This window comes from Ranitomeya variabilis, unplaced genomic scaffold (assembly GCF_051348905.1).
Source record: "Ranitomeya variabilis isolate aRanVar5 unplaced genomic scaffold, aRanVar5.hap1 Scaffold_257, whole genome shotgun sequence".
NCBI classification, from domain to species: Eukaryota; Metazoa; Chordata; class Amphibia; order Anura; family Dendrobatidae; genus Ranitomeya; species Ranitomeya variabilis.
In genome coordinates, this window is record NW_027508011.1 from 30,426 (window position 1) to 57,858 (window position 27,433).

The window sequence follows — 27,433 nt, forward strand, 5'->3', positions numbered from 1 at the left end:
ACCACAGACCATTTCTCTGTTCTCATCCTTTTTGGCAGCTTTGGACACTTTTGCATTTTGTCATTGCTCTCACCCTTTGAGGTACTGTACAGTAGCATGAGGCGGTGTCAACAACCCACAGAAGTGTCTCAGGTAGCGCAACTCATCCAGGATGGCACAGCAATGAGAGCTGTAGCAAGAAGGGTAGCTGGGTCTGAGCAGTGTCCAGAGCATGGAGCAGATACCAGGAGACAGGCCAGTACACCAGGAGATGTGGAGGGCATCAACCCACCAGCAGGACCGCTACCTCCTCCTTTGGGCAACGAGGAGCAAGGGGAACAGTGCTAGAGCCCTGCAAAATGACCTCCAGCAGGCCACTAACATCCATTTGTCTGCTCAAACTGTCATATACAGACTCCATGAGAGTGGTGGTATAGGGGCCCGGTGAATCCAGAAGTGGGTGTTGTGCTTACAGCCCAACACCATGCAGGGCTATTGACATTTGCCAGAGAACACCAAGATTAGCAGATGAGACATTGGTGCCCTGTGCTCTTCACGGACGAGAGCAGGTTCACATTGAGCACGTGACAGAGTCAAGAGGCACCGTGGAGAACGTTCTGCTGCCTGCAACATCCTCCAGGATGACTGTAACGGTGTAAGAAGGCATTTCTTTGGAGGGCCGCACAGCCCTCCATGTGCTCGCCAGAGATACCCTGACTGCTATTAGGTACCGGGAGGAGATCCTCAGACCCATTGTGAGACCATGTGGAGGTGTGCTGGGCCCTGGGTTCCTTCAGATGCAGAACAATGCCAGACCTCATGTGGCTGGAGTGTGTCAGCAGTTCCTGCAAGATGAAGGCATTGAAGCTATGGACTGGCCTGCCCATTCCCCTGACCAGAATCGAATCGAGCACATCTGGGACATCATGTCTTGTTCAGTCCACCAACACCATGTTACATCACAGACTGTCCAGGAGTTGACAGATGATTTAATCCAGGTCTGGGAGGAGATCCCTCAGGAGAACATCTGCCACATCATCAGCAGCATGCCCAGGCATTATAAGAAGGTCATACAGGCACGTGGAGGTCACACACACTACTGAGCATCACTTCATTGTCATGAGGCATTTCCACTGAAGTTGGATCAACCTGTAATTTGATTTTCCACTTTGATTTTGAGCTTCATTCTAAATCCAGACCTCCATGGGATATTAGTTGTGATTTACGATGGTAATTTTTAGGTTTTATTGTTTTCAATGCATTTCACCATGTAATGAAAAAGATTTGTAACTGGAATATTTCATTCAGTGATATCTGGGATATGGTGCTTTAGTGTCCCCTTATTTTTTTTGAGCATTGTACATACCATATATCTTTTTACAAATTATTTAAAGCCACAAAAATAATATATATATGCACATACTATACACATAATAATTATAAATATATTGTATCATATTTGTGGTTTGGGAAATTTTCAATAAAAAAAAGATTTTTTTTCCGAAAATGTTCAAACCACAAATATTTCTAAAAAACTTCATTTTTATAATACGATAAATAAAATAATGGTATTGCCCTATTCCTGAGATCTGTAGCTGGAGCTGTGCGAGGTCTTCCTTATTGTGGGGCGAACTTCTGTTTTTATTGGTACCATTTAGGGGTACGTACAACATCCGGATTCGTTTTTTTTCTTCCCCAAGTGGGAGATGACCAAAAGACGCTGATATATTGCAGAGACACCAGAAAAGCTTACACATATACATATGTATATCTATATTTTTGGGATGAGGACAATCTGCTCCCAGCACCACAGGGATTGCACCTGTATAAATGCAGCAATGAATTACAGCAGCATCTAAAAACTGTTCACACAGCAGTGATCAGAGCTGTCTCCGATCTCGGCTGTTAGAGGCTGGTGCCAGCTATGCAACACCGGTCCGCACACCTGCATCCCATATGAGGACTATCAGCACTTCCTAGGTCAGGATAGTGTTAAAGGGGGAACGGGAAATGTCACGATATGGTATGAAATATCATATAAGTTTAGTTCTGTTGCTAGCATGCTGTGGGTTAAAAAACCCCCTTCCCTTTCATTCAGCCAAGAGCTGCCTTGCCAATGTATGTGAGAGGGGAGTTTTATTGAAGAAAGGTATTTACGACTGGCATAGCTGCAAGGGAAATTGGTACTAGCAGGAACTGTTAGAGAAACTTCTAGAACCATGCGGTCCTTTGTTCTGTTATTGTGAGATATTAGACAAACTATTTGGGATAGTAGAATGATAAATACATATTCTTGATCTCCATCGAAGCATCTACCCATCACTCTAAACACAGTCGTCTAACTCCATCGGGGGAAGAAGTAGTGATTGCTCTGTACATAACAGGACATATTTGATCTCATTAGAAAGCCCACGGTAATCTGAGATGAATGCTGGGTATGATATGATTCTGACATGTCCTGTAGCGAAGATACCAGCATTAGATATCTTTAGGGGACATTTAGTTACACTGAAGAAAGAGGCGGGCGATCTCAACACAGCCCTTTCTGTGAGGTCACAGGCTGTAGGTTATAAAGTTGATGGCAGGCTTCCAGGGGGGGAGTTGTGAGTTTTTACCTGAAGCGACCAGACTGCGAGTGCCAATGCACTGGGATAGATGGAAAGCTCTCCTAGCCTGTTGCCTGCAAATGCAATGATCTGAGAATATGTGAGTGTTACCTTTTCTTCATTTAATCCTTTTATTTTTATAATTACCTTGTACATATTTGCAATTGTCTCATTTGTAACATCTTTGTAAAATATTTTGATAAACACTGCATAAACTTTATGGGTATATTATTTCATGCCAGTTATTTCTCCATGCTCTAAACCGTACCCTGTCTCTGAAGGGAATTACGCTACTGTTTGGGTTAGCTCCAGACCCGTTCAATTGGAGCTGGTGGCAGCGACCGTGTGCAGGCTTTTGGGGGTCACTGTAGCGACTGCGGCTTGATAATTATTGTTCCTGCCTGAGTGGGAGTAGTTATCGCGTTGCTGCAGTGCGCCCAATAGCCAGTACATAGCAGGCAGCCTTTCTGGCGAATAATCACCCTAGGTGCAGTACCTAATCTGACCTGACAAAAGGGGGGCGCCAGAGAGCTGCAAGGTTTAAGTGGAACTGTAAGCGGGATACACAAATCCCTGCAGTTCATGGTATATTGAAGAGCAGTGGGATACCTAAAATAAGCCCCTGCTGTAAACAAGAGGTCAATAGCCTCGTGTGTGTTTTTTTTTCATCACATTGTGGCAGTGGAGGGATAACTTGGATAAGCCCCCTGCACATGTGATAGCCGTCTGCTGGTCTAAAGTCACCCCAATCCGTGACATATTGTAGGCAGCGGCTAAGGGATCTTGACAGTCACGGTGTGAATCGTGACATATTGGTGGCAAGGCGGTGGGATATTAGAGCATTAGTGATTTGGTTTGAGCAATCATTCCTCTCACTAAAAACTTGCAGAAAGTTCTTGCGAGAACTCTGCGCAAATAAGTTTGGAGAAAGAACTCAGTGTTTATTAGTCTTGAGACAATTGTGTGTACTGGTAATTATCCCCTCCCTTTTTCTATCCTATCTTTTATTTGGCAACCATGGTTGGGCTGGGAGAAGCCTTTTATGAGCAGCAGACCAGAGACACCCTTGTTGCCTTATGCAGGTCACAGCACATTGACTATGCAAGCAAAAACAAAAGCGAACTGGTCGCAGCCCTGATGCAATGGGAAGCCGCTCTAGACCACTAACAGAGCCCAGAAGCCGCAGATGCCAGCACAAGCGAACATGGTGCTGCAGCAGAGGTCCAACCACTGAATACGGGCCCTACTGGCAACCAAGGGGGCGCAGACCTCCTCCTGCAGCTGGCTCTGCAACAATGCTCCGCAGATGACCTGGACCGACATCTGCAGCTGATCCAGCAATACCAAGAGAGCTGAGCGAGAGGCCCAGGCCCAGCGAGCCGAGCGAGAGGCCCAGCGAGCCGAGCGAGAGGCCCAAGCGGAGAGGGAGTACCAGCTGCAGATGGCCCAACTACAAATGCAGGGGGGTCGTCCCAGTCCAGTCGTGAGCCCAGCAGCGCTCAGATACCGAAGCCCCGGCCTGACCACTTTCCTGTTATGGAAAAGGATGGGGACTTGGACACGTTTCTGCGGGCCTTTGAGAAAGCCTGCAGACAGTACCAGCTGCCTACACAAGAATGGGCACGGTACCTTACACCAGGGCTGAGAGGAAAAGCTCTGGAGGCGTTTGCTGCCCTCCCTCAAGAACAAGATGGTGACTATGAGGCCATCAAGCAGGCTCTGATAGCCAAGTACCAGCTTACACCCGAGGTGTACCGTAAAAAGTTTCGGACCCTCCAACGTGGCCCACACGACAGTTACAGTGATGTGGTGCATGGACTGGGGACCCACTTTGACCAGTGGACCCAAGGACTGGCAGTAACCACTTTTGCCCAGCTGCGAGACCTGATGATCAAAGACCAGTTCTTCCATCTTTGCCCAACTGAGGTGCGACAGTTCGTGATGGACCAAGAACCCAAAGACGTGACGAAAGCAGCGCAGATTGCCGATGCCTATGAGGCCAACCGTAGATCGGAAGTGCGGAAGCCAGTCACCTCCAGCTGGAGAGGGGGTAAGCCTGCATCCAACGCCAGTACCCCTGCCAGCCAACATACCAGAGGTCCTGTCCCCGTGGCCAACAGCACCAGACCTACCACCGAACTTCGCCAGTGTTACCACTGCCGGTAGACTGGACACCTCAGTCACCGATGTCCAGCCAAGCAGAAGAACCCCTCATCCCAGGCCCCAGGGCCTAATGCAGCAGTTCTTTTGGTGGGTGGTGTGGCTGGGAGGGTGTGTGACAACGTACAGCCCGTCACTGTGGGAGGTCGTGTTGCTACAGGCCTCAAGGACACCGGGGCTGAACAAACCCTCATCCGACCCGAACTGGCGGCCCCTGAAGAAATCATTCCGGGGAAAACCCTAACTGTCACTGGGATTGGGGGCATCAGCTGTCCCTTACCGATGGCCCGGGTTTTTATTGATTGGGGTGCTGGGAGCGGGGTGAAGGAAGTGGGGCTGTCTGATAATTTGCCCACTGATGTTTTGTTGGGGACTGATTTGGGGAGGTTGGTTGCATACTTCGTGGATGACCCTCCTCCCCAATCTACTAATGAGGGTAAAGTTAACCCTGGTGATGATGATGATGATGATGGGAAGTCGCATGTGTTACCTGACCATGCTTTATCTTGTAATATTGCATCTGATAACCATTTTTTCCCTAGGATTGATAGTGGAAATGTTGTACCTGTGCCAACTGTATCTGATAATGATGTTTCTATGAAAGTTGATGTGTCCATAGGTACAGGAGTGCTCAGCCCCGTCGCTCTGCGGAGTGAGACGGCTGAGGAACCCCTAGCAGGGGCAAGTGTCGGTGCTACGAGAAATGGGGAGATACATGGGAACCGTGAGGAAGGTGATGCCATGCAATTGACCAGTGCCACCGAGGAAGGTAACTGGCCCATAAGTAGCAATGCTCCTGAGGTAATGGGGGTGGACGGGGAGGTAGAACCCGTAGCAGCGTCGGCTGATGGGTCTGTAGAAACCCCCGGGGAGACAGCCTACGTAGCTGCTGTCACCCGCAGTCAGAGTGCCCGAAACGCAGATAACTGTCTGCCTTCCGGACCCTCCTCAGTCATCAGTGTGACTGAACCAGAGGTGGACCCAGAGCAGGTCCCAGAGGGCTCCCGTGGGGAAGGGACCCTGACGTCACTTCTGGCTTCCCCTAGCCAGGAGTTTCAGGCCGCTCTGCACGCAGATGCGAGCCTAGAGAGTTTGAGACAACTCGCCGGGACGTCATTCTCCGAAACTGATAAGGAGAAGGTGTTCTGGGAAGGAGGAAGGTTGTACCGGGAGACAGTACCCGGAGAATCACAAAAGGAGTGGTTGAGGGAAAGACAGCTGGTCGTCCCACAGCAATTCCGGGGTGAGTTGTTGCGGATTGCCCATGAGATCCCGCTAGCTGGACACTTGGGGATCAGCAAAACTAAGGCCCGGCTGTCTCAACACTTCTATTGGCCTAAGATGGGGACAGATGTGTCAAACTACTGCCGCTCCTGTGTCACCTGTCAAAGAGTGGGGAAGGCGGGGCCTGCTCTTAAGGCTCCCCTGATCCCTTTGCCAGTGATAGAGGAGCCTTTCCAGAGGATTGCGGTGGACATTGTGGGCCCGCTGGCCGTCTCCAGCAGCTCTGGAAAGCGATTTATTCTTACTGTGGTAGACTACGCTACCCGGTACCCAGAGGCAGTAGCTCTGTCATCAACTAGGGCAGATAAGGTGGCGGATGCCCTGTTGGCCATCTTTTCACGTGTAGGATTTCCCAGGGAAATGCTTACTGATCGAGGGACCCAATTTATGTCTCACCTAATGGAGGCTCTCTGTAAGAAAATGCAGGTGAAGCACCTGGTATCGAGTGCGTATCACCCACAGACCAATGGCTTGTGTGAACACTTCAATGGTACCCTCAAACAGATGCTACGCATGCTGGTTGAGACACAAGGGCGCGCCTGGAGCGGTACCTCCCACACCTGCTATTCGCTTACCGAGAGGTTCCGCAGGCCTCGACGGGGTTCTCCCCCTTCGAGCTCCTGTACGGCAGGCGAGTCCGGGGACCCCTTGGGTTGGTAAGAGAATCCTGGGAAGAGGAGCCGAACCCTTCTGAAGTGTCCATAGTGGAGTATGTCATGCGCTTCCGTGACAAGATGCAGACCTTGACGCAGTTGGTGCATGACAACATGACGCAGGCTCAGGCTGATCAGAAGCACTGGTACGACCAGAACGCCCGGGAGCGGACCTACCACGTGGGTCAAAAGGTGTGGGTGCTGGTTCCTGTACCAACGGATAAGCTTCAGGCAGCCTGGGAGGGCCCGTACGTCGTCCACCAACAGCTCAACCCGGTCACCTACGTGGTCACGCTTGACCACACTCGGGGTAGGCGAAAGGCCTTTCACGTCAACATGATGAAGGCTCATCACGAACGTGAACCTTTCGTCCTACCGGTCTGCAGCGCACCCGAAGACGGGGAGGAAGACACCCTCCTGGACATGCTGGCCCAAGCCAAGGCCCGTGGGTCCATTGAGGACGTGGAGGTAAGCGCCTCGCTAGATGAACCACAGCGGTTGCAGTTGCAAACCACACTGGAACCCTTCCGGGTCGTGTTCTCCAACCGGCCTGGAAGGACTGAGTTAGCGGTCCACGAGGTGGACACCGGGAATCACGCCCCACTACGGCGAACACCCTATCGAATCTCTGACCAGGTGCAGCAGATTATGCGCCAGGAGATCGATGAGATGTTACAGCTGGGGGTGATTCGACGGTCAAAGAGCGCGTGGGCCTCACCGGTAGTTCTCGTGCCAAAGAAGGACCGGACCACCCGGTTCTGCGTGGACTACAGGGGGCTCAACGCCATTACAGCCTCTGACGCGCACCCAATGCCGCGCATCGAGGAGCTGCTTGAGAAGTTAGCTGGCGCAAAATACCTGACAATAATGGATCTGAGTCGCGGATACTGGCAGATTCCCCTGAGCCCCGAGGCGCAGGAGAAGTCCGCCTTTATCACACCCTTTGGACTGTACGAGTCCACGGTCATGCCCTTCGGCATGAAGAATGCCCCTGCCACTTTCCAGCGGATGGTCAATCTCCTGCTTCAGGGACTGGAGAAACCATGCTGTGGCGTACTTAGATGACATTGCCATCTTCAGTCCCTCCTGGGATGAACACCTGCAGCATCTCGAGGAGGTGCTCGGGCGAATTCACCGAGCAGGACTGACTATCAAGCCGGGAAAGTGCCAGATGGGCATGAGGGAGGTTCACTACCTGGGGCACCGGGTAGGCGGAAACACCCTAAAACCAGAGCCTGACAAAGTGGGCGTGATCGTGAACTGGCCCACTCCCAGGACCAAGAAACATGTGATGTCCTTCCTGGGCACTGCAGGGTACTATAGGCGCTTCGTGCAGCACTATAGTAGCCTGGCAAAACCTTTGACGGACCTCACCAGGAAGAAGCTACCCCACATCGTCAACTGGACAGATGGCTGTGAGGGGGCCTTCCAGGCGTTGAAAACAGCACTGTGCAACGCCCCTGTGTTGAAAGCAGTCGACAGCAGTCGACCGTTCTTGGTACAGACCGACGCCAGCGAGTTTGGCCTTGGTGCTGTGCTCAGCCAGGTTGACTCGGAGGACCAAGAGCACCCCGTGTTGTACCTGAGCCGGAAACTTTTGCCGAGGGAAGTGGCCTACTCCACCATCGAGAAGGAGTGCCTGGCCATAGTCTGGGCCCTGCAGCGCTTGCAGCCCTACTTGTACGGTCGCACCTTCACGGTGGTGACCGACCACAACCCTCTGCGCTGGCTAAGCACCATGTGTGGAACCAACGGCAGGTTGCTACGCTGGAGCCTTGCCCTTCAGCAATTTGACTTCACCATTGAACACAAAGCGGGCAGGGAGCATGGGAATGCAGATGGACTGTCCCGCCAGGGTGAACCCACGGAGGTGCGCATGGAGGTATACCGAGAGGTTCTGCCGCCGTAGCGCACGCAAAAAGGGGGAGGTGTCACGATATGGTATGAAATATCATATAAGTTTAGTTCTGTTGCTAGCATGCTGTGGGTTAAAAAACCCCCTTCCCTTTCATTCAGCCAAGAGCTGCCTTGCCAATGTATGTGAGAGGGGAGTTTTATTGAAGAAAGGTATTTACGACTGGCATAGCTGCAAGGGAAATTGGTACTAGCAGGAACTGTTAGAGAAACTTCTAGAACCATGCGGTCCTTTGTTCTGTTATTGTGAGATATTAGACAAACTATTTGGGATAGTAGAATGATAAATACATATTCTTGATCTCCATCGAAACATCTACCCATCACTCTAAACACAGTCGTCTAACTCCATCGGGGGAAGAAGTAGTGATTGCTCTGTACATAACAGGACATATTTGATCTCATTAGAAAGCCCACGGTAATCTGAGATGAATGCTGGGTATGATATGATTCTGACATGTCCTGTAGCGAAGATACCAGCATTAGATATCTTTAGGGGACATTTAGTTACACTGAAGAAAGAGGCGGGCGATCTCAACACAGCCCTTTCTGTGAGGTCACAGGCTGTAGGTTATAAAGTTGATGGCAGGCTTCCAGGGGGGGAGTTGTGAGTTTTTACCTGAAGCGACCAGACTGCGAGTGCCAATGCACTGGGATAGATGGAAAGCTCTCCTAGCCTGTTGCCTGCAAATGCAATGATCTGAGAATATGTGAGTGTTACCTTTTCTTCATTTAATCCTTTTATTTTTATAATTACCTTGTACATATTTGCAATTGTCTCATTTGTAACATCTTTGTAAAATATTTTGATAAACACTGCATAAACTTTATGGGTATATTATTTCATGCCAGTTATTTCTCCATGCTCTAAACCGTACCCTGTCTCTGAAGGGAATTACGCTACTGTTTGGGTTAGCTCCAGACCCGTTCAATCGGAGCTGGTGGCAGCGACCGTGTGCAGGCTTTTGGGGGTCACTGTAGCGACTGCGGCTTGATAATTATTGTTCCTGCCTGAGTGGGAGTAGTTATCGCGTTGCTGCAGTGCGCCCAATAGCCAGTACATAGCAGGCAGCCTTTCTGGCGAATAATCACCCTAGGTGCAGTACCTAATCTGACCTGACAAAAGGGGGGCGCCAGAGAGCTGCAAGGTTTAAGTGGAACTGTAAGCGGGATACACAAATCCCTGCAGTTCATGGTATATTGAAGAGCAGTGGGATACCTAAAATAAGCCCCTGCTGTAAACAAGAGGTCAATAGCCTTGTGTGTGTTTTTTTTTCATCACATTGTGGCAGTGGAGGGATAACTAGGATAAGCCCCCCTGCACATGTGATAGCCGTCTGCTGGTCTAAAGTCACCCCAATCCGTGACATATTGTAGGCAGCGGCTAAGGGATCTTGACAGTCACGGTGTGAATCGTGACAGGAAAAAAAAAAGATATAAAAATAAACAAAGAAAAGCCCGCACAACTCAGTGGTGATATTCCCCGTCATCCTGCAGCTAAATCTCAGCCACCATCCATGTGATGACTGCAGACAATCACTGGCCTCAGTAGTGAAGCTTACATGTACACCACGTAACTGCTGTGGCCAGTGATTGGCTGCATCGGTCCCGTAAATGATGCACATCATCTATTCCACTTATGTTTTGCGGGATTTTGAGGTTTTGTAATATTTTGCCCTTGCACATTCCTAAAATCACGGTGTCATGAATATGTACGCCTACACAGCTCTGCTACATCTCTTTGGCTTTGTACTAGCAGGCTCCAGCCCTGATCCCCCCTTCACAGCTGCGTATGTAAGTCCACTTCTCCCTCTCCCCTGCTGTTCAGCTGTAATGTGTGAAACCAGTGTGCTAGCAGTCTCGCTGGTTACTTTTATGGCGCTGAACTGGTTGAAAGCAGCCTACAGCCTCATGGCCATCTCTTTATCTAGTACAGTGTTCATTTTAAGACCAAATATAATGGCATTGATTAAGTGGGGTAGGGGGAATCTTACATTTTTGGAATGTGCATCAGTAGAGCTACCCTCCCATGAGTTTTCAAAGCTCAGTGCCTAGCAGAACCTGAGAAATGCATTACTGCTTACTCAAGTCACATAGCCAAGTCATGTTTGGACTTAAATGAACGGCAATCTCATGCTTGGGAGAATGACTGTTTTGGCGCCCTTCTACGAGGTTCCCACCCTGAGTTATGGCCGATGTAACGTTTTTCATAACTTCCAGAAGGGAGTGCATGTCATAGCTTCGCCCAATCAGTGTGGTCATGAAGCACAGGGCATAACATTGACCAGCTGAGTTGAGAGGTGGTCTTTTGCCTAGGAAGCCTGCTACAGGAGGCTCAGCAACCAGCCTGATGCATTGGGATGTCACTTCCTTCGCCCCATGGCAGCCATGATATGCGTGAACTGTAAGTGCTTTTCATCCTTAATCCTTTTTATTTTGTAATCGTTCTGTACATACTATAATTGCCTCATCTTGTAATATCGTTTTTATACTCTTTGTAAACACTGCCTAATCTTTCTTGGAGTAAAAGATATAATATTTACTTGTGTTGTTCTCCTTGCTCTAAACGTACCCCTAGTCCTCCAACCTAAGCCATTGCTACTGATCAGGTCAGAAGCCAACCCACTATTAATCATAGTAATAGGAGCTGGTGGCAGCGAAGCGTTTTGAGCTTGTTGAGCAAAGCGGGCAGTGACGGAAAGGGTCTTATAAGTTGATTTCCTGCCTGTGACTGGGAATAGGTATAACGCCCTCACTGCAGCGTGCCCGATAGTCAGTACACGAGCAGGCAGCCTTTCTGGTGACTAATTATCCTAGGTGTAGTTCCCTGACTAACCTGAGGGTAAGGGGGGGGCAAAGAGCTGCAAGTTCCAAACCGGAACTGGGATATAAATAAATCCCTGATGAAGAACTGGGGGCAACCAAACACCTCCGATTCATGACACACGGACAAGCCTCTCAGTCAGATTTCGCACTTAACCCTGGAACATTAAGGACACTTACCCTCGGGCGCTGGTCTCTCTGCTGCCGCTGCCGGCGGGCCTCTCTGGCGCCCTCTTCCGACCAACAAAGGCTCAGGTGCTGGCTGCTGAGGTCTGACTGCTGCTGGCCGGGGGTCTTGGGGCTGCTGTGGTCCGAGTGCCGGCCAGGATTGAGGCTGCTGTGCTCTCACTGCTGGCCGGGGGCCTTGGGGCTGCGGTGGTCTGACTGCTGCCCAGGCGCCTTGGGGCTGCGGTGGTCTGACTGCTGCCCAGGCGCCTTGGGGCTGCGGTGGTCTGACTGCTGGCTGGGGTCCTTGGGGCTGCGGTGGTCTGACTGCTGGCTGGGGTCCTTGGGGCTGCGGTGGTCTGACTGCTGGCTGGGGTCCTTGGGGCTGCGGTGGTCTGACTGCTGGCTGGGGTCCTTGGGGCTGCGGTGGTCTGACTGCTGGCTGGGGTCCTTGGGGCTGCGGTGGTCTGACTGTTGGCTGGGGTCCTTGGGTCTGCTGTACCTGTAAATTCGAGAGTTATTCAATAATATAGTAAGGAAAAAAAAAATTGGACCCAGATTCCCATAATTCTGCTGCCTCTGCAGGATTAGAGAACAATGCAATGCATTGTGGGAAAAAAAGAAACCGCTTGAAGCGCCTCCATTATGAAAAAGCAGCAGGAATTACTAAAAGGGTTAATGAGTGGGGTACAAAACCTGTCCAGGTGGTCTTTGTGGGGCCTGCTCCTGCCCACGAGCTCGGCCGCGGGCCCGGGATCTGGCTCGTCCGCTCATCTTTTACTTCTGCAAAGGAAACAGATTTCAATATATAAATGGAAAAAAAAAAAAAAATCTATCTATCTATCTATCTATCTATATATATATATATATATATATATATACATACACACACACATATATTTTTCACCCTGAAAAACTGTGCATCTGTGACTGTGAAAAAAAGGTGCATCATCCTACTCATTACAAGACTGAGTGCCGGCTCACTGAGGGATTACAGGATAGCTGCCTATTGAAGGCTATGCGGAGATCAGCGAGAGGCCCGTCTTCTAGTAAGTGTTTAGTCTCACCCTAGTTGGACTCACAGCTATATTGCTCAGTATTGCTCTATAATTTACTCCATGCTGCTGCTTTCTAGTGTTTAATCTCACCTAATAGCTGGATTTCCAGGTATATGGCTCTGTACAATGACCTCCATCTTGCTGTCTAGTAACTGCTTCAACTCACCACAGAGCTGGATTTCCAGCTACACAGCTCTATTACATCTTTTAGGCTGAAGATCCTGTCTTGTAATTGTTTAATCTTACCCCAAATCTGGATTCACAGATACGAGGGGCGTTCATTAAAGATTTTCCCTGACCCACTTCTATTTATCACAGGACGATGACACTGCACATGTGTAATGATACAAGTCTCTGTAGATTTTGTGCCAATTTGCCACTCAGACCTGATAACGGTGTTGATGTTACAGGTGCTGGAGTGGTGTGAAGTTTGATAATGGACCCAGTGGATTCCGAGCCGTCATCAAGTTCCTTTATTGAAAGGCCGCACACCAAAGAGACGTTCGATGAGATGAAAGGTGATGATTCCCATCATATTACGTAGTCAAGAACTGCAATAAACACATGAAAACAGAATTGTTGAAAGGAAATTCAAAACTCGTGTAACATATTATCCCTTTTAAAAAGATTTTTAAATTTTTATTAATGATATATTAAAAATACCACTTCCCAGTGAAAACGAAAAAAAAAAAATTGATAATATACAGATCTACTGGGTGCACCTGCCCTCAACCAATGACACTACGCTCCCCTACTATCCCTACCTAACAGTGGAGGTTGGCACCCCGATAGATAATTTGGCGCCCCCACTCCGCGACGGCTGGTAACCTACTGGCCCTATTAAGGACCTAGCCGGCTAAAGGAGGGAAAACATGGAGCAATTGGCAGAAATGAAGAAAGCGTAGGAGAGCTAAACTGAGGTGCACACCAGTATTATAAACTTTCCTTATCAAAGCCCAGAATTTGGGACAATGACACTACCATGGACATATACTTAAAACATGTAAGACATTACACACATGAATAAATATTGTTTTTATCTTTAGATAAATATGTCAGTTCTATTGCACAGCCTAAACAAATAAACAGCTATGTGCATAGAGGGTAGAAAATCAGCAGGAAAGACATAAATGCCAAATGACCTGGTTCGGTCCAAATTTAAGCCTGTGCATAACAGCACTCCCCTGTCAGCATTGGGTTAAATCAGATCATGTCTCAACACTGTGGTACACCTGAGACCATTTTCCATTACCCGTATATACAAAAATAGCCAGGGGTAAGTATCTATGTTTACACACAATGCAGTGGACCAATAAATGATTTTAGAGGCAGCCAGTAACAAGGGGTATTGTCCCCCACACAAAAACACTTAGCTGTCCACGATACGCCCCAATGGGTGTAAACATAGATACTTACCCCTGGCTATTTTTGTATATACGGGTAATGGAAAATGGTCTCAGGTGTACCACAGTGTTGAGACATGATCTGATTTAACCCAATGCTGACAGGGGAGTGCTGTTATGCACAGGCTTAAATTTGGACCGAACCAGGTCATTTGGCATTTATGTCTTTCCTGCTGATTTTCTACCCTCTATGCACATAGCTGTTTATTTGTTTAGGCTGTGCAATAGAACTGACATATTTATCTAAAGATAAAAACAATATTTATTCATGTGTGTAATGTCTTACATGTTTTAAGTATATGTCCATGGTAGTGTCATTGTCCCAAATTCTGGGCTTTGATAAAGAAAGTTTATAATACTGGTGTGCACCTCAGTTTAGCTCTCCTACGCTTTCTTCATTTCTGCCAATTGCTCCATGTTTTCCCTCCTTTAGCCGGCTAGGTCCTTAATAGGGCCAGTAGGTTATCAGCCGTCGCGGAGTGGGGGCGCCAAATTATCTATCAGGGTGCCAACCTCCACTGTTAGGTAGGGATAGTAGGGGAGCGTAGTGTCATTGGTTGAGGGCAGGTGCACCCAGTAGATCTGTATATTATCAATTTTTTTTTTTTTCGTTTTCACTGGGAAGTGGTATTTTTAATATATCATTAATAAAAATTTAAAAATCTTTTTAAAAGGGATAATATGTTACACGTAGTCAAGAACTGGCATCGTCAATTCAGATGTGGTCGGGCTTCGGTGCAAACAGCTCCAATTCCAGGGCGACCCCACTTTGCTATTGATGAACACATCATCCAGCAAGTGGAGGGCGCCCTTTTGGAAAATCGCCGCATAACCATTCGCCACCTAGCCCAAAATGTCAAGATTAGTGTGGTGTCCATGGAAAAAATCATCCAAGACCATCTTCACATACATAAGGTATCTGCTCGCTGGGTTCCCCGGCTGTTCACACCTTTCCAGAAGCAGGAACGAGTCTAACGCTCTCAGGCTTTATTGACAATGTGCCGTGGAGGCCAGGAGGATTTTATCAACAGATTGATTACACAGGATGAAAGCTGGATCCATCACTAGGATCCTGAGACTAAAGTCCAGTAGATGTAATGGAAGCATCATGACTCACCTCCAAAGAAGGCACGTGCCCAACCCTTGGCAGGCAAGGTCATGCTCACAGTATTTGGGACCAGCACAGAGTAGTATTGATGGATTCTCTAGCAAAGGGTACCATGATCACTGGGGAATACTGTGCTTCACTGCTGCGGAAATTGCAGGAGGCCATCAAAACCAAGAGCCGTGGAATGCTCACCGAAGATGTCAGCTTTTTGCAAGACAATGCACCAGTTCACAACACGCGATCCTGTGGCCTAAAATTCTACGACATCCCTTTATTCACCAGACTTCCACCTCTTTCCAACAATTAAGTTATCCAGATAATGAGACTCTGATTTCCGAAGTCACAACGTGTCTTTTGGAGCAACCTGTTGACTTTTACAAGCGAGGTGTGCACAGTTGCTTAACCCCTTAACGACCGTCTATACGCCTTTTGAACAGCGCTGAGAAATAAGGTTATAGCGCTTCCCAGTTTTGGAAAATCTCTAGGGTCTCTGCTACCGGGGGTAGCTGATACTCCGGAGAACATGATTAGGGTCGGTTTATTCTCCGATTAATGGCAAAAAAAAAAAGGCAGATTTTCCATTTATTTCTCTCTCCTCTATGATCTAACACATCAGAGGAGAGAGAAATGGGATCCGCCCCTGGTACCTCGGGCTCCGGCACCCGCCCCTCATCATCTTCTTCCAGGAAAAAAGATTTCTCCTATTGTTTCATTTTGATCACTGTGATAGACCCCATCACATGATCAAAACAGGGATTTTTGTGTACTCACCGTAAAATCCTTTTTTCCGAGCCACTCATTGGGCGACACAGGACCGTGGGTGTTATGCTGCTACCACTAGGAGGCTGACACTAAGTGAATACAAAAAAAGCTAGCTCCTCCTCTACAATATACACCACCCACTGGCTCCAGCCCAAACCAGTTTAGTGACCAAGCAGTAGGATTATTATCATCAAGAATAGGTACATCATGTTAAATCAGAAAAACAATAGCAGCCTTCAGTCCAACACCGTGGGTGCTGTGTCCCCCAATGAGTGGCTCGGAGAAAAGGTTTTTTACGAGGAGTACATAAAAATCCCCGTTTCTCCTTCGCCACATTGGAGGACACAGGGCCGTCGGAAGTTCCAAAGCAGTCCCTGGGTGGGAAATAACAGAGTAAACTCCCAGCATCTATGGACATCATAATGCTTTGAGAAAGTGTGCAGGCTAGACCAGGTCGCCACTTTACAAACCTGCTCCGCAGACTCTTGATGCCGAATGGCCCATGAAGCACCTACCGACCGAGTGGAGTGTGCCTTGATCCCCGCATTAAGCTTCTCGAATAGCCGACCGAATCCATGTGGCTATTCCTGACTTAGAAGCGGTCGATCCCTTCCGGTGCCCCTTCGAGAGCACGAACAGGGCGTCCGTCTGGCAAAAAGGCACCGTCTTAGACACGTACCTTCTGAGAGCCCTCACAAGATCCGAAGAGTGGAAAGCTTTCTCCACACGATGCACCGGTGCTGGGCAAAACGAGGGTAGGACAATATCCTTGATAAGGTGAAACAGCTACACCACTTTTGGAAGGAAGGGCAGGGACAACCTGAGGACTACCTTGTGTCTGAAGTCAGAAAAGGCGCTTGGCAGGAGAGAGCAACTAGCTCCGAGATCCTTCTGATTGATGTTACCGTGACTAGGAAGGCGACCTTCCATGAGAGGTAGGAGAGACAACCTGTAACGGTTCGAAGGGAGATTCCTATAGGACACCTAGGACCAAGTTAAGGTCCCAGGCGTCTAAGGGCGCTATGTAGAGGTACCACACAAGAGACTCCCAGAAAGAAAGTTCTCACCTGCGGTTTGGAAGAGACTTTATTCTGAAACAATAAGGACAAGGCAGACCCACCCTTTGAGGGAGCTCGGCGCTAGGCCCGAGTACAGACCGGACTGAAGGAATTCAAAAAAGGCTTTCCAGGTCCGATGATAGATGCGTACTAACACCAGCTTCTGATGCGTACTGACACCGGCTTCAGAGCATTAATCATGGTGGAAACTACCTCATGGGAGAAACCAGCTACGGTTAGGACCCAGGAGTCAACGGCCAAGCCCACAAACTCAGGGCCCTGAGTTCTGGTGTCAAACGGGCCCTGGAAAGGCAGGTCTGGTCGATCTGGTGATTGCAAAGGGATGTCTGACAAGCTGCACTAATTCTGCGTACCACGCTCGGCGTGGCCAGTCAGGAGCAACTGGGATCACCGGTACTCCCTCTGCTTTGATCTTCCTGAAGGCCTTCGGAATCAAAAGCAATGGGGGAAAACATGTAGGGAAGACTAAACTGACTCCACGGAAGGACGAGCGCGTCCACCCGATGGCTCTCAGGTCCCGTAATCGAGCTACAAACTCAAGCATCTTGGCATTCAGATCCACGTCTGGTGTCCTCTAGTGAAGATAGGTCTGCTGGAAAATTTCCGGATTAAGAGACCACTCTCCCGAGGGCAGGCCTTGACAGCTGAGGAAGTCCGCAGCCCAGTTTTCCATGCTCAGGAGTTAACAGCCGAGATAACGGAGTGGTTTCTATTGGCCTAGTGAAGGATGTGTTCCACCTCGCGCTTTGCTGCAGATGACCCCTCTGTAAGCCATGGCCATGGCATTGTCTGATTGAATTCGGATGGGACAGCCTGTCAGGAGACGATGGAACCGCCGCAGGAACAGCCAGATCGCTCGGATCTCCAGCACATACAGTAGATGGGAAGAGAACACTCCTCTGAGGAGACCATTTACCCTGGGCAGTATGTTGACGAGGGAGAAGAGGCTCCTGTCACATGCGTCCAAAGCGCATGTTGTCCCTCATGCCAAGGCGGATGGAACGAACAGATGGTTGACAAAGTGCTCAGGCCACTTGCTGAAGGGCTAGCAAGACGACCAGGCCCTGAGAATGTAGACTGGACATGACTGCCGCCATGACCTTTGAGCATACCCTGGGGGCGGTAGCAAGGCCGAAGGGCAAGGCTAAACTGAAAATGTTCTTCGCGGATGGCGAAGTGCAGGAACCCTTGGAGAGAGGGAGACTCCATCCTCAAATGCCGTACTCTGACAGAATTGTTCAGAAGCTTTAGGTCCAGGATGGCCCTGGCTGTACCATCCTCTTTTGGGACCACAAATAGATTCGACTAGAAACCCTTGAACTTCTCATTTCCCGGAACCGGGGTAATGACCCAGTCTTGCGGAGTGACTCAAAATGGGAAATGCTGGTCGTGAATGGCGAAGCGCAGGAATCTCTAGTGGCGGATGAAAGATCGGGATATGTAGGTAAGCATCTTGGATGTCGATGGATGCCAAAAAAACATTCCCTCTTCCATAGAAGCGAAGACTGAATGCAGAGATTCCATGCGAAAATGACAAACCTTGACAAACTTGTTTAGAAGTTTGAGGTCTTGTAAAATACGGACAGCCAGGCCTGACTGAATAGAAGTAGGCGGCCGCCCACCCTGCCGGTGTCGACCAGACGATGCCAGGAGTCAGCGGCGGAAAATCTCTGAGACCTAGATCCCTTAGATCTCAACTGTTTAGGGCAAGACCAGTGTCGACTAGGTCTGTAGGAGACTTGAGAACCTATGTCCCTGTGTGGGGGAGTGCCCTGACCCGGGGAAGGTAGCGACGGTGGACCAGCCCGGGTTGGAGCAAAGGGATCGGAAACGAAATTGTTGATGTCTCCGAAAAAGACACCTAAGCCTCTGCTGGGGAAGAAATTTACTCTTTCCTCCCGTGGCATCAGAAATAAGCTGATCCATGTTCTTACCAAATAGGCGACCACTCTGGAAAGGCAGAGATATCAAGGACTTTTTTTTTTTATGCAGAGTCCACTTTCCACTCTCTGAGCATAATGCTCTGCTGATCGTGACTGCGTTCGCTGCCAATAGAGCAGAACAGCCAGCTGCAACCAAAATGCGTGTACCAGGTAATGTCCAGGCCACAAAATTTGACTGCTTCAGAGGAGATAATTACCGCTCTGAATGGATTTGGCCAGGGTATCTGCCCAGAAGACTATCGCCTTAGAAACCCATTCTGCAGCGACTGAAGGGCAGAGGGCCGAGCCTGAGGCCTCAAAAAACAGAGCGAGCCTGGTGTTCCATCTGATGGTCTGTGGGATTTTTAAAGGATGACCCATCCGTTACGGATAAAAGGGTCTTGGATGCCAGGCGAGAAACTGGAGGGTCTACAACAGGGGATTCAGCTCAATCCTTCCCCGGCACAGCCGAAAAAGGATATTTCGCTTCGAGAGACTTTTGTCCTGTGAAGCGTTTGTCCGGTCGCTCCCTGTAACGATTGCGTATGGCCGTAAACTCAGGGTGGACTGCAAAAGTCTTATGGGGGTGTTTAGTCCTCTTAAAGGATGCAGCTTGATCCGGAACGGAATCAGATTTCTCTTCAATGTGTCAGATTGACCTCCTCCATCAGCGAATCCACCATTTTTATGGAACGCTTCACGAATTTGCGTGTCAACCTTGCGCAGGGGCCATGATAATCTTCTCTGTATCGTTCCAATTTTAGTATATGTGCTGCCTATGCGAGCACCTGGAAGTCTTGTGAATCCAAGTCCAAGGGGCCGTCCGATTCGTACTCAGAATCGCGGTAGTTACTGACCCCTGGGGAGGGAGAGCGAGAAGCGTAACTCGCCAACAAGAATGCACGTGAACGCTCTGGGGACGTGCTGCTGATCCTTTTCCTAGACACCGGTAGGTTTCTAGAGGGCTGACACCTACTGATCGACTGCTCCCATAGGGAGAGGATCCATTTATGTCAGACCTGCGCATACTCCGACCCCTGGAGGGATCGTGGAGGGACTCAATCACTTTGGCCAGAGAAGCCATGGATTGTGACAGTGTCGTAGCCCACTCAGGGGGGCTCGGTACACTGGGCTTGGTGGTGGCGGAGGCTCCTGAGGTAATTTGGGGGGTCACAGGCCTTGCAGAAGTCTGAGCCTAAGGAAACACAGACTGGCAAGGAGGTACATGAAGTGAAGGGCTGCAATAGCCTAGTGAGCCTGTATAGATGCTTTAGGTCGGGACATTGTACCCTTCTGTGTGTCCCCTGTAGGACACTTCTGCAGTGAGAGGGTTACAGCAGGAGGAGGAGGGTGGTCCAGAGAAGCCCCCTCACCCAGACCCTGTGTCCCCACTGTAGCTGTGAGCCTCCCCAGACAGTGCCGACGCCTGCGGGAGCTGCTCCCGACAAATTACCTCAGAGACCAGACAAATTACCTCACTCAGAGACCAGACAAATTACCTCAGAGACCAACTGCCAGTGTGTGCCCAGAGGGGCCGCGGGAGAAGGGAAGATGGCCGCCGAGATTACAAGAGGCGCTTCTCGTCCTGTACGAGAAGCGCCAGAAAGGTGGGCGGAGCCGCTGGGACACGTCACAGCGGGGGCGGAGTTACAGAATGCGGCCTAGCAGAGAACCGAAGCTGGGGACTAAATTTATCGGCGCCGGTACCAGAATGGCCAGGCAGCGCCACCACCATCAGGAAAAGCCCCCTCTATCCAGCGCCGCCCCAGACCGCCTGCCCAGAGCCCTCCAGCCCCGGAACTTACCCGGAGAAGCTGCCGGGGGGCAGGTGCCAGCGATATGCGGCGGGTACGTGTCCTCCTGATGCCGCTGCTGCTCTTGGACGTGCACGGATAAAGGGATCAGCCTCGGTCCACCACCCCTTTAACCCCTTCCCGACCTGTGACACAGCGTAGGCGTCATGAAAGTCAATCCGCCCTGTGACGCCTGTGCTGTGTCACAGAATGATCGCGTCCCTGCAGGCCGGGGAAAGGGTTAACGACAGGGGGAGGGGGAGGGGTGCTACAGGCCCCCCCCCCCCCTTCGTGGCTACGATCGCTCTGATTGGCTGTTGAAAGTGCAACAGCCAATCAGCAATCTGTAATATTTCACCTATGAAAATTGGTGAAATATTACAATCCAGCCATGGCCGATACTGCAATAGCTGGAGACCCCGATCTGCCCCCCACCGACTGACGGCGGCGATCTGCAGCCGCCGTCAGTGTTCCCTACCCCTCCGTCCTGTCCTCAGCACTTAGGGTTGCACTTAGGGCTAGGGTTGCACTTAGGGCTAGGGTTACAATTAGGGTTAGAATTAGGGCTAGGGTTGGAATTAGGGCTAGGGTTGCACTTAGGGCTAGAATTAGGGCTAGGGTTGGAATTAGGGCTAGAATTAGGGCTAGGGTTGGAATTAGGGTTAGGTTTGCACTTAGGGCTAGGGTTGCACTTAGGGTTAGGGTTGCACTTAGGGCTAGGGTTACAATTAGGGTTAGAATTAGGGCTAGGGTTGGAATTAGGGCTAGGGTTGCACTTAGGGCTAGAATTAGGGCTAGGGTTGGAATTAGGGTTAGGTTTGCACTTAGGGCTAGGGTTGCACTTAGGGTTAGGGTTGCACTTAGGGCTAGGGTTACAATTAGGGTTAGAATTAGGGCTAGGGTTGGAATTAGGGTTAGAATTAGGCTATGTGCACACGGTGCGGATTTGGCTGCGGATTCGTATCAGTTTTCCATCAGGTTTACAGTACCACGTAAACCTATGGAAAACCAAATCCGCTGTGCCCATGGTGCGGAAAATACAGCGCAGAAACACTGCGTTGTATTTTCCACAGCATGTCAATTCTTTGTGCGGATTCCGCAGCGTTTTACACCTGCTCCATAATAGGAATCCGCAGGTGAAATCCGCACAAAAAACACTGGAAATCCGCGGTAAATCCGCATGTAAAACGCAGTGCCTTTTACCTGCCGATTTTTCAAAAACGGTGCGAAAAATCCGCACACAAATCCGCAACGTGGGCACATAGCCTTAGGGTTGGAGTAAGGGTTAAGACTAGGGTTAGGGGTGTGTTGGGGTTAGGGTTGTGGTTAGGGGCGTGTTGGGGTTAGTGTTTGAGTTAGAATTGAGGGGTTTCCACTGTATAGGCACATCAGGGGGTCTCCAAATGCGACATGGCGCCACCATTAATTCCAGCCAATCTTGCATTGAAAAAGTCAAATGGTGCTCTCTCCCTTCCGAGCCCCGACATGTGCCCAAACAGTGGTTCCCCCCACATATAGGGTATCAGCGTACTCAGGAGAAACTGGACAACAACTCTTGGGGTCAAATTTCTCCTGTTACCCTTGGGAAAATAAAAAAATGCTGGCTAAATAATCATTTTTGAGAAAATAAAAATTATTTTTTATTTTCCTGGCTCTGCGTTATAAACTTCTGTGAAGCACTTGGGGGTTTAAAGTGCTCACTATGCATCTAGATTAGTTCCTTGGGAGGTCTAGTTTCCAAAATGGGGTCACTTGTGCGGGAGCTCCAATGTTTAGGCACACAGGGGCTCTCCAAACGCGACATGGTGTCCGCTAATGATTGGAGCTAATTTTACATTCAAAAAGTCAAATGGCGCTCCTTCCCTTCCGAGCCCTGCCGTGCGCCCAAACAGTGGTTTACCCCCACATGTGAGGTATCAGCGTACTCAGGAGAAATTGTACAATAACTTTCGTGGTCCAGTTTCTCCTTTTACCCTTGGGAAAATAAAAAAAATTGTTGCTAAAAGATCATTTTTGTGACTAAAAAGTTAAATGTTCATTTTTTCCTTCCATGTTGCTTCTGCTGCTGTGAGACACCTGAAGGGTTAATAAACGTCTTGAATGTGGTTTTAAGCATCTTGAGGGGTGCAGTTTTTAGAATGGTGTCACTTTACCACTCTGGCGGTGAAAATTGCGCGGTAGCCCACGCCAATTTTTTCCGCCATTTAACCCTTTATTTTACAAGCTACAGCACCCAAATTTTGCACATACACACTAGTAACATTAGTAGTGTGGAATATGCAAAAAAAAGACATGAGATGGTTTACTGTATGTAATCATGTCTCATATCCTGTCGGGTTTGGGAAGGAGAAATGAAAAGCCGGCAATTGAATTACGGGCTTTCCTCTAAGGGTACGTGTCCACGATCAGGATGGCCGGCGGTATCGTCGGAGCAGCAAACCCGCTCGGCGCTAAGCCCCGCCCCCTTCTGGGACGCGATGATGCCGGATGTGTTCATTGCACACATCCGGGATCATCGCACCCCTCGCATAGCGCCCTGTGTTATTCCTTGCGGTGGCGCAGCGTCGCCGCAAGGAACACGGACATGCTGCGATCTTAAAAGACGCGCAGCATGTCTGGAGTCGCAGGGCCGCCGTGTGCGTGTTTTCACGCATAGTGGACACGGGATTTTAAAAAATCCCCTCCACTATGCTGGAACATCTGGACGCTGCGTGTTTGACGCTGCGGCCCCACGCAGCATCAAACACGCAGCGTTTCCTGAACGTGGACACGCACCCTAACACCGCTGCGTATTTCTCACAGGTCACACTGCTGGTCCGTGTGGAATCCGTATTTTTCTCGCCCCCATAGACTTTCATTGGCGCAATACGGTGACAAACGCAGCATGCTGTGATTTTCTACGCCCGTAACATACCGTATATTACGGATGCGTAATATACGGCAGATAGGAGCTGGGCCATAGAGATTCATTGGGCCGTGTGCAATGCGTATTTTACGGACGTAGTTTATGCTCATACGTCCGTAAAACTCGCTAGTGTGACGCCGGCCATAGTCAGTAGCACAGAGCGGTATAACTCAGCACTTATTTACTTACTCCTGTGACCATTTCATTGTACTCCAGCGCGTGCGCACTATGCACAGCGTGCACGCTGTCAGGCAGCCCTGAGCGGATGACGTATGTCCGCTCTGAGACGCCGGCGCATGCGCAGTAGGACGCACGCCGGGCTCGGCGTGTACAATGAGGATTGCACATACTCCATGGGGGAATCTGGCTCAGGCACAGCTGTTCATGGTAATGTAAACTGATTATTTCCTATTTAAACATTAGGCTGGCAATGCGGTTACTACCCCGGACGAAGCCACAAGTCTGGCGACACGCGTTGGGTCTCCGCAGCCCGCACTTTCACTTATTAGGGTCCTCATGCTCACATGATTCTGCCCATGGCTGGCCACGGAAGGGTTATTATTTAAGGCAGGTTTGCCGCTTATGCACCTCATTCTCTCCAGTCGCCAGGTTCACTGTTGGGTGTGTAGTGGACAGTATTACATGTCCTTCTTGGTGGCAGTACTGGCCCTATCTGCTTAGGAGTTACATCTGGATGTTCCTTTTATAGTGTATTTTTCGTCATTTAACCCTCCGTTATTTCCTCCTGGCTTCATCTTAGCTGATGTGTGCTGTTATGTCACTTGGCATCTGCTTATTGGTTTGTCATTTGCGCAGGCACTCGGGCGAGCCGCGCTCATGTTACAGACTTGATGGTCATGCTGTCTATATAGCTATTGTCATCGGTGGGCATGTTCACTTTGTACCCCTCAGTTATGTGCGGGCTTTTCTGCCTTATTAGGGGCCGTTGTGTGTACGGGGTTTCTTTGTATCTCCCCTTTTTTTATATGGTTTTAATGTGTGTGCTTTGCCTTCTGTGTATTTTGTGAAATAAAGCTGTGTTCTATCATGCTATTCTTATTTATGTGGTGATTCCCGGTTATGAGGCCTACCTTTTATCTCTTTACATTATTACAGGGACGAAACACGGCGCCACAGAGACGAAACACGGCGCCACAGAGACGAAACACGGCGCCACAGAGACGAAACACGGCGCCACAGAGACGAAACACGGCGCCACAGAGACGAAACACGGCGCCACAGAGACGAAACATGGCGCAAAGAAGAAACACGGCGCCACAGAGACGAAACACAGCGCCACAGAGACGAAACACGGCGCCACAGAGACGAAACACGGCGCCACAGAGACGAAACACGGCGCCACAGAGACGAAACACGGCGCCACAGAGACGAAACACGGCGCCACAGAGACGAAACACGGCGCCACAGAGACGAAACACGGCGCCACAGAGACGAAACATGGCGCAAAGAAGAAACACGGCGCCACAGAGACGAAACACAGCGCCACAGAGACGAAACACGGCGCCACAGAGACGAAACACGGCGCCACAGAGATGAAACACAGGAAAAACCAGATGAAACAACACCGGCAGGGTCACTAAACGGTTAACAGTGCGGAGGAAGAGTCCGGTCTAGACGGTTACCAGCACCGGCAGCCGCCAGCACCACGTGACACCAAACGGAGCTCAGCCTGACATAAACACTTTACAGGCACTAAATACTGAACAGTAGTACTATGAGATCCTGAGACTTGTAGTTCTACAGCGCTGCCGACATAGACCACGAGGGATAACCACAGACGCCACCATGAGCTCCTCAGCGTCCACAAACCACACAAACTACTGTGTGCGCATGCGCCAACCGCTCCGCAGAGTCCGCGCCGAACCACCGTGACGCAACACTAAATTGGCTTTTCGCTTAACGCACATGCGCTGAACGTGACGGAGGCTGCAGAGCGGCCATGTTTGAGTCGGGACATTTGGGACTGAAAATGTCATCGCAATAAAATATATCGATCTTCTCTCCAAATATCTAATCATGGGACCGATTCACAGAAGGGAAAGAACGTTCATTTTGTTACTTTTACAGGTTATCTGCCCATAAACAACATGGACACTGAGCAGTGAGGCGCTGGCAGATTCTAGTCTGCGGAGGACACTGTTATGGGGGATCTGTGGAGGACACTGTTATGGGGGATCTGTGGAGGACACTGTTATGGGGGATCTGTGGAGGACACTGTTATGGGGGTCTGTGGAGGACACTGTTATGGGGGTCTGTGGAGGACACTGTTATGGGGGATCTGCGGAGGACGCTGTTATGGGGGTCTGCAGAGGACGCACTGTTATGGGGGTCTGTGGACGACGCACTGTTATGGGGGATCTGCGGAGGACGCACTGTTATGGGGGATCTGTGGAGGACACTGTTATGGAGGTCTGCGGAGTATGCACTGTTATGGGGGATCTGCGGAGGACGCTGTTATGGGGGGTCTGCGGAGGACACTGTTATGGGGGATCTGCGGAGGACACTGTTATGGGGGATCTGCGGAGGACGCACTGTTATGGGGGATCTGTGGAGGACACTGTTATGGGGGATCTGTGGAGGACATTGTTATGGGGGTCTGTGGAGGACACTGTTATGGGGGATCTGCGGAGGACGCTGTTATGGGGGTCTGCAGAGGACGCACTGTTATGGGGGTCTGTGGATGACGCACTGTTATGGGGGGTCTGCGGAGGACACTTATGGGGGATCTGCGGAGGACGCACTGTTATGGGGGGTCTGCGGAGGACGCACTGTTATGGGGGATCTGTGGAGGACACTGTTATGGGGGATCTGTGGAGGACATTGTTATGGGGGTCTGTGGAGGACACTGTTATGGGGGGTCTGCGGAGGACACTGTTATGGGGGATCTGCGGAGGACACTGTTATGGGGGATCTGCGGAGGACACTGTTATGGGGGATCTGCGGAGGACACTGTTATGGGGGATCTGCGGAGGACGCACTGTTATGGGGGATCTGTGGAGGACACTGTTATGGGGGATCTGTGGAGGACATTGTTATGGGGGTCTGTGGAGGACACTGTTATGGGGGATCTGCGGAGGACGCTGTTATGGGGGTCTGCAGAGGACGCACTGTTATGGGGGTCTGTGGATGACGCACTGTTATGGGGGGTCTGCGGAGGACACTTATGGGGGATCTGCGGAGGACGCACTGTTATGGGGGGTCTGCGGAGGACACTTATGGGGGATCTGCGGAGGACGCACTGTTATGGGGGATCTGTGGAGGACACTGTTATGGAGGTCTGCGGAGTATGCACTGTTATAGGGGATCTGCGGAGGACACTGTTATGGGGGGTCTGCAGAGGACACTGTTATGGGGGATCTGCGGAGGACGCTGTTATGGGGGTCTGTGGAGGGCGCACTGTCATGGGGGGTCTGTGGAGGACACTGTTATGGGGGGTCTGCGGAGGACGCACTGTTATGGGGGGGATCTGTGGAGGACACTCTTATGGGGGGTCTGCGGAGGACACTGTTATGGGGGTCTGTGGAGGACGCACTGTTATGGGGGTCTGTGGAGGACACTGTTATGGGGGGTCTGCGGAGGACACTGTTATGGGGGTCTGTGGAGGATGCACTGTTATGGGGATCTGTGGAGGATGCACTGTTATGGGGGGTCTGTGGGTTATGCACTGTTATGAGGGTCTGTGGAGGACGCACTGTTATGGGGGGTTTGTGGGTGAAGCTATTATGGGGGTCCGTACATTATCAGGCCGCAGTGATTGTTCTCTGTTGTCCTCAGATATCGGGATATTTGAGCTGCAGG

The 27,433-nt window shown here is 50.1% G+C and overlaps 1 protein-coding gene and 1 non-coding gene across 5 annotated transcripts in view; both read right to left on the reverse strand.

Moving 5' to 3' along the window:
• Positions 1-20,959, reverse strand: part of LOC143789440 (piwi-like protein 1) — a 45,521-nt gene extending 24,562 nt beyond the window's left edge. Inside the window, exons 1-4 of one of the 4 annotated variants that reach the window (XM_077279013.1) lie at positions 20,722-20,959; positions 13,029-13,193; positions 12,281-12,367; positions 11,600-12,086 (exon numbers count right to left, since the gene is read on the reverse strand). In XM_077279013.1, the coding sequence (XP_077135128.1) occupies positions 11,600-12,086; positions 12,281-12,358 (565 nt within the window). In that variant the 5' untranslated portion in view covers positions 12,359-12,367; positions 13,029-13,193; positions 20,722-20,959. Of the gene's footprint in view, positions 1-11,599; positions 12,087-12,280; positions 12,368-13,028; positions 13,194-20,415; positions 20,539-20,721 lie in introns of those variants that run through there. The other 3 variants (XM_077279014.1, XM_077279011.1, XM_077279015.1) reach the window with 3 other exon arrangements.
• On the reverse strand, positions 19,598-19,704 carry LOC143789441 (U6 spliceosomal RNA). Its single transcript, XR_013219206.1, has one exon. It is a non-coding gene; the product is annotated as a U6 spliceosomal RNA (small nuclear RNA).
• Positions 20,960-27,433: the final 6,474 nt, after the last annotated feature.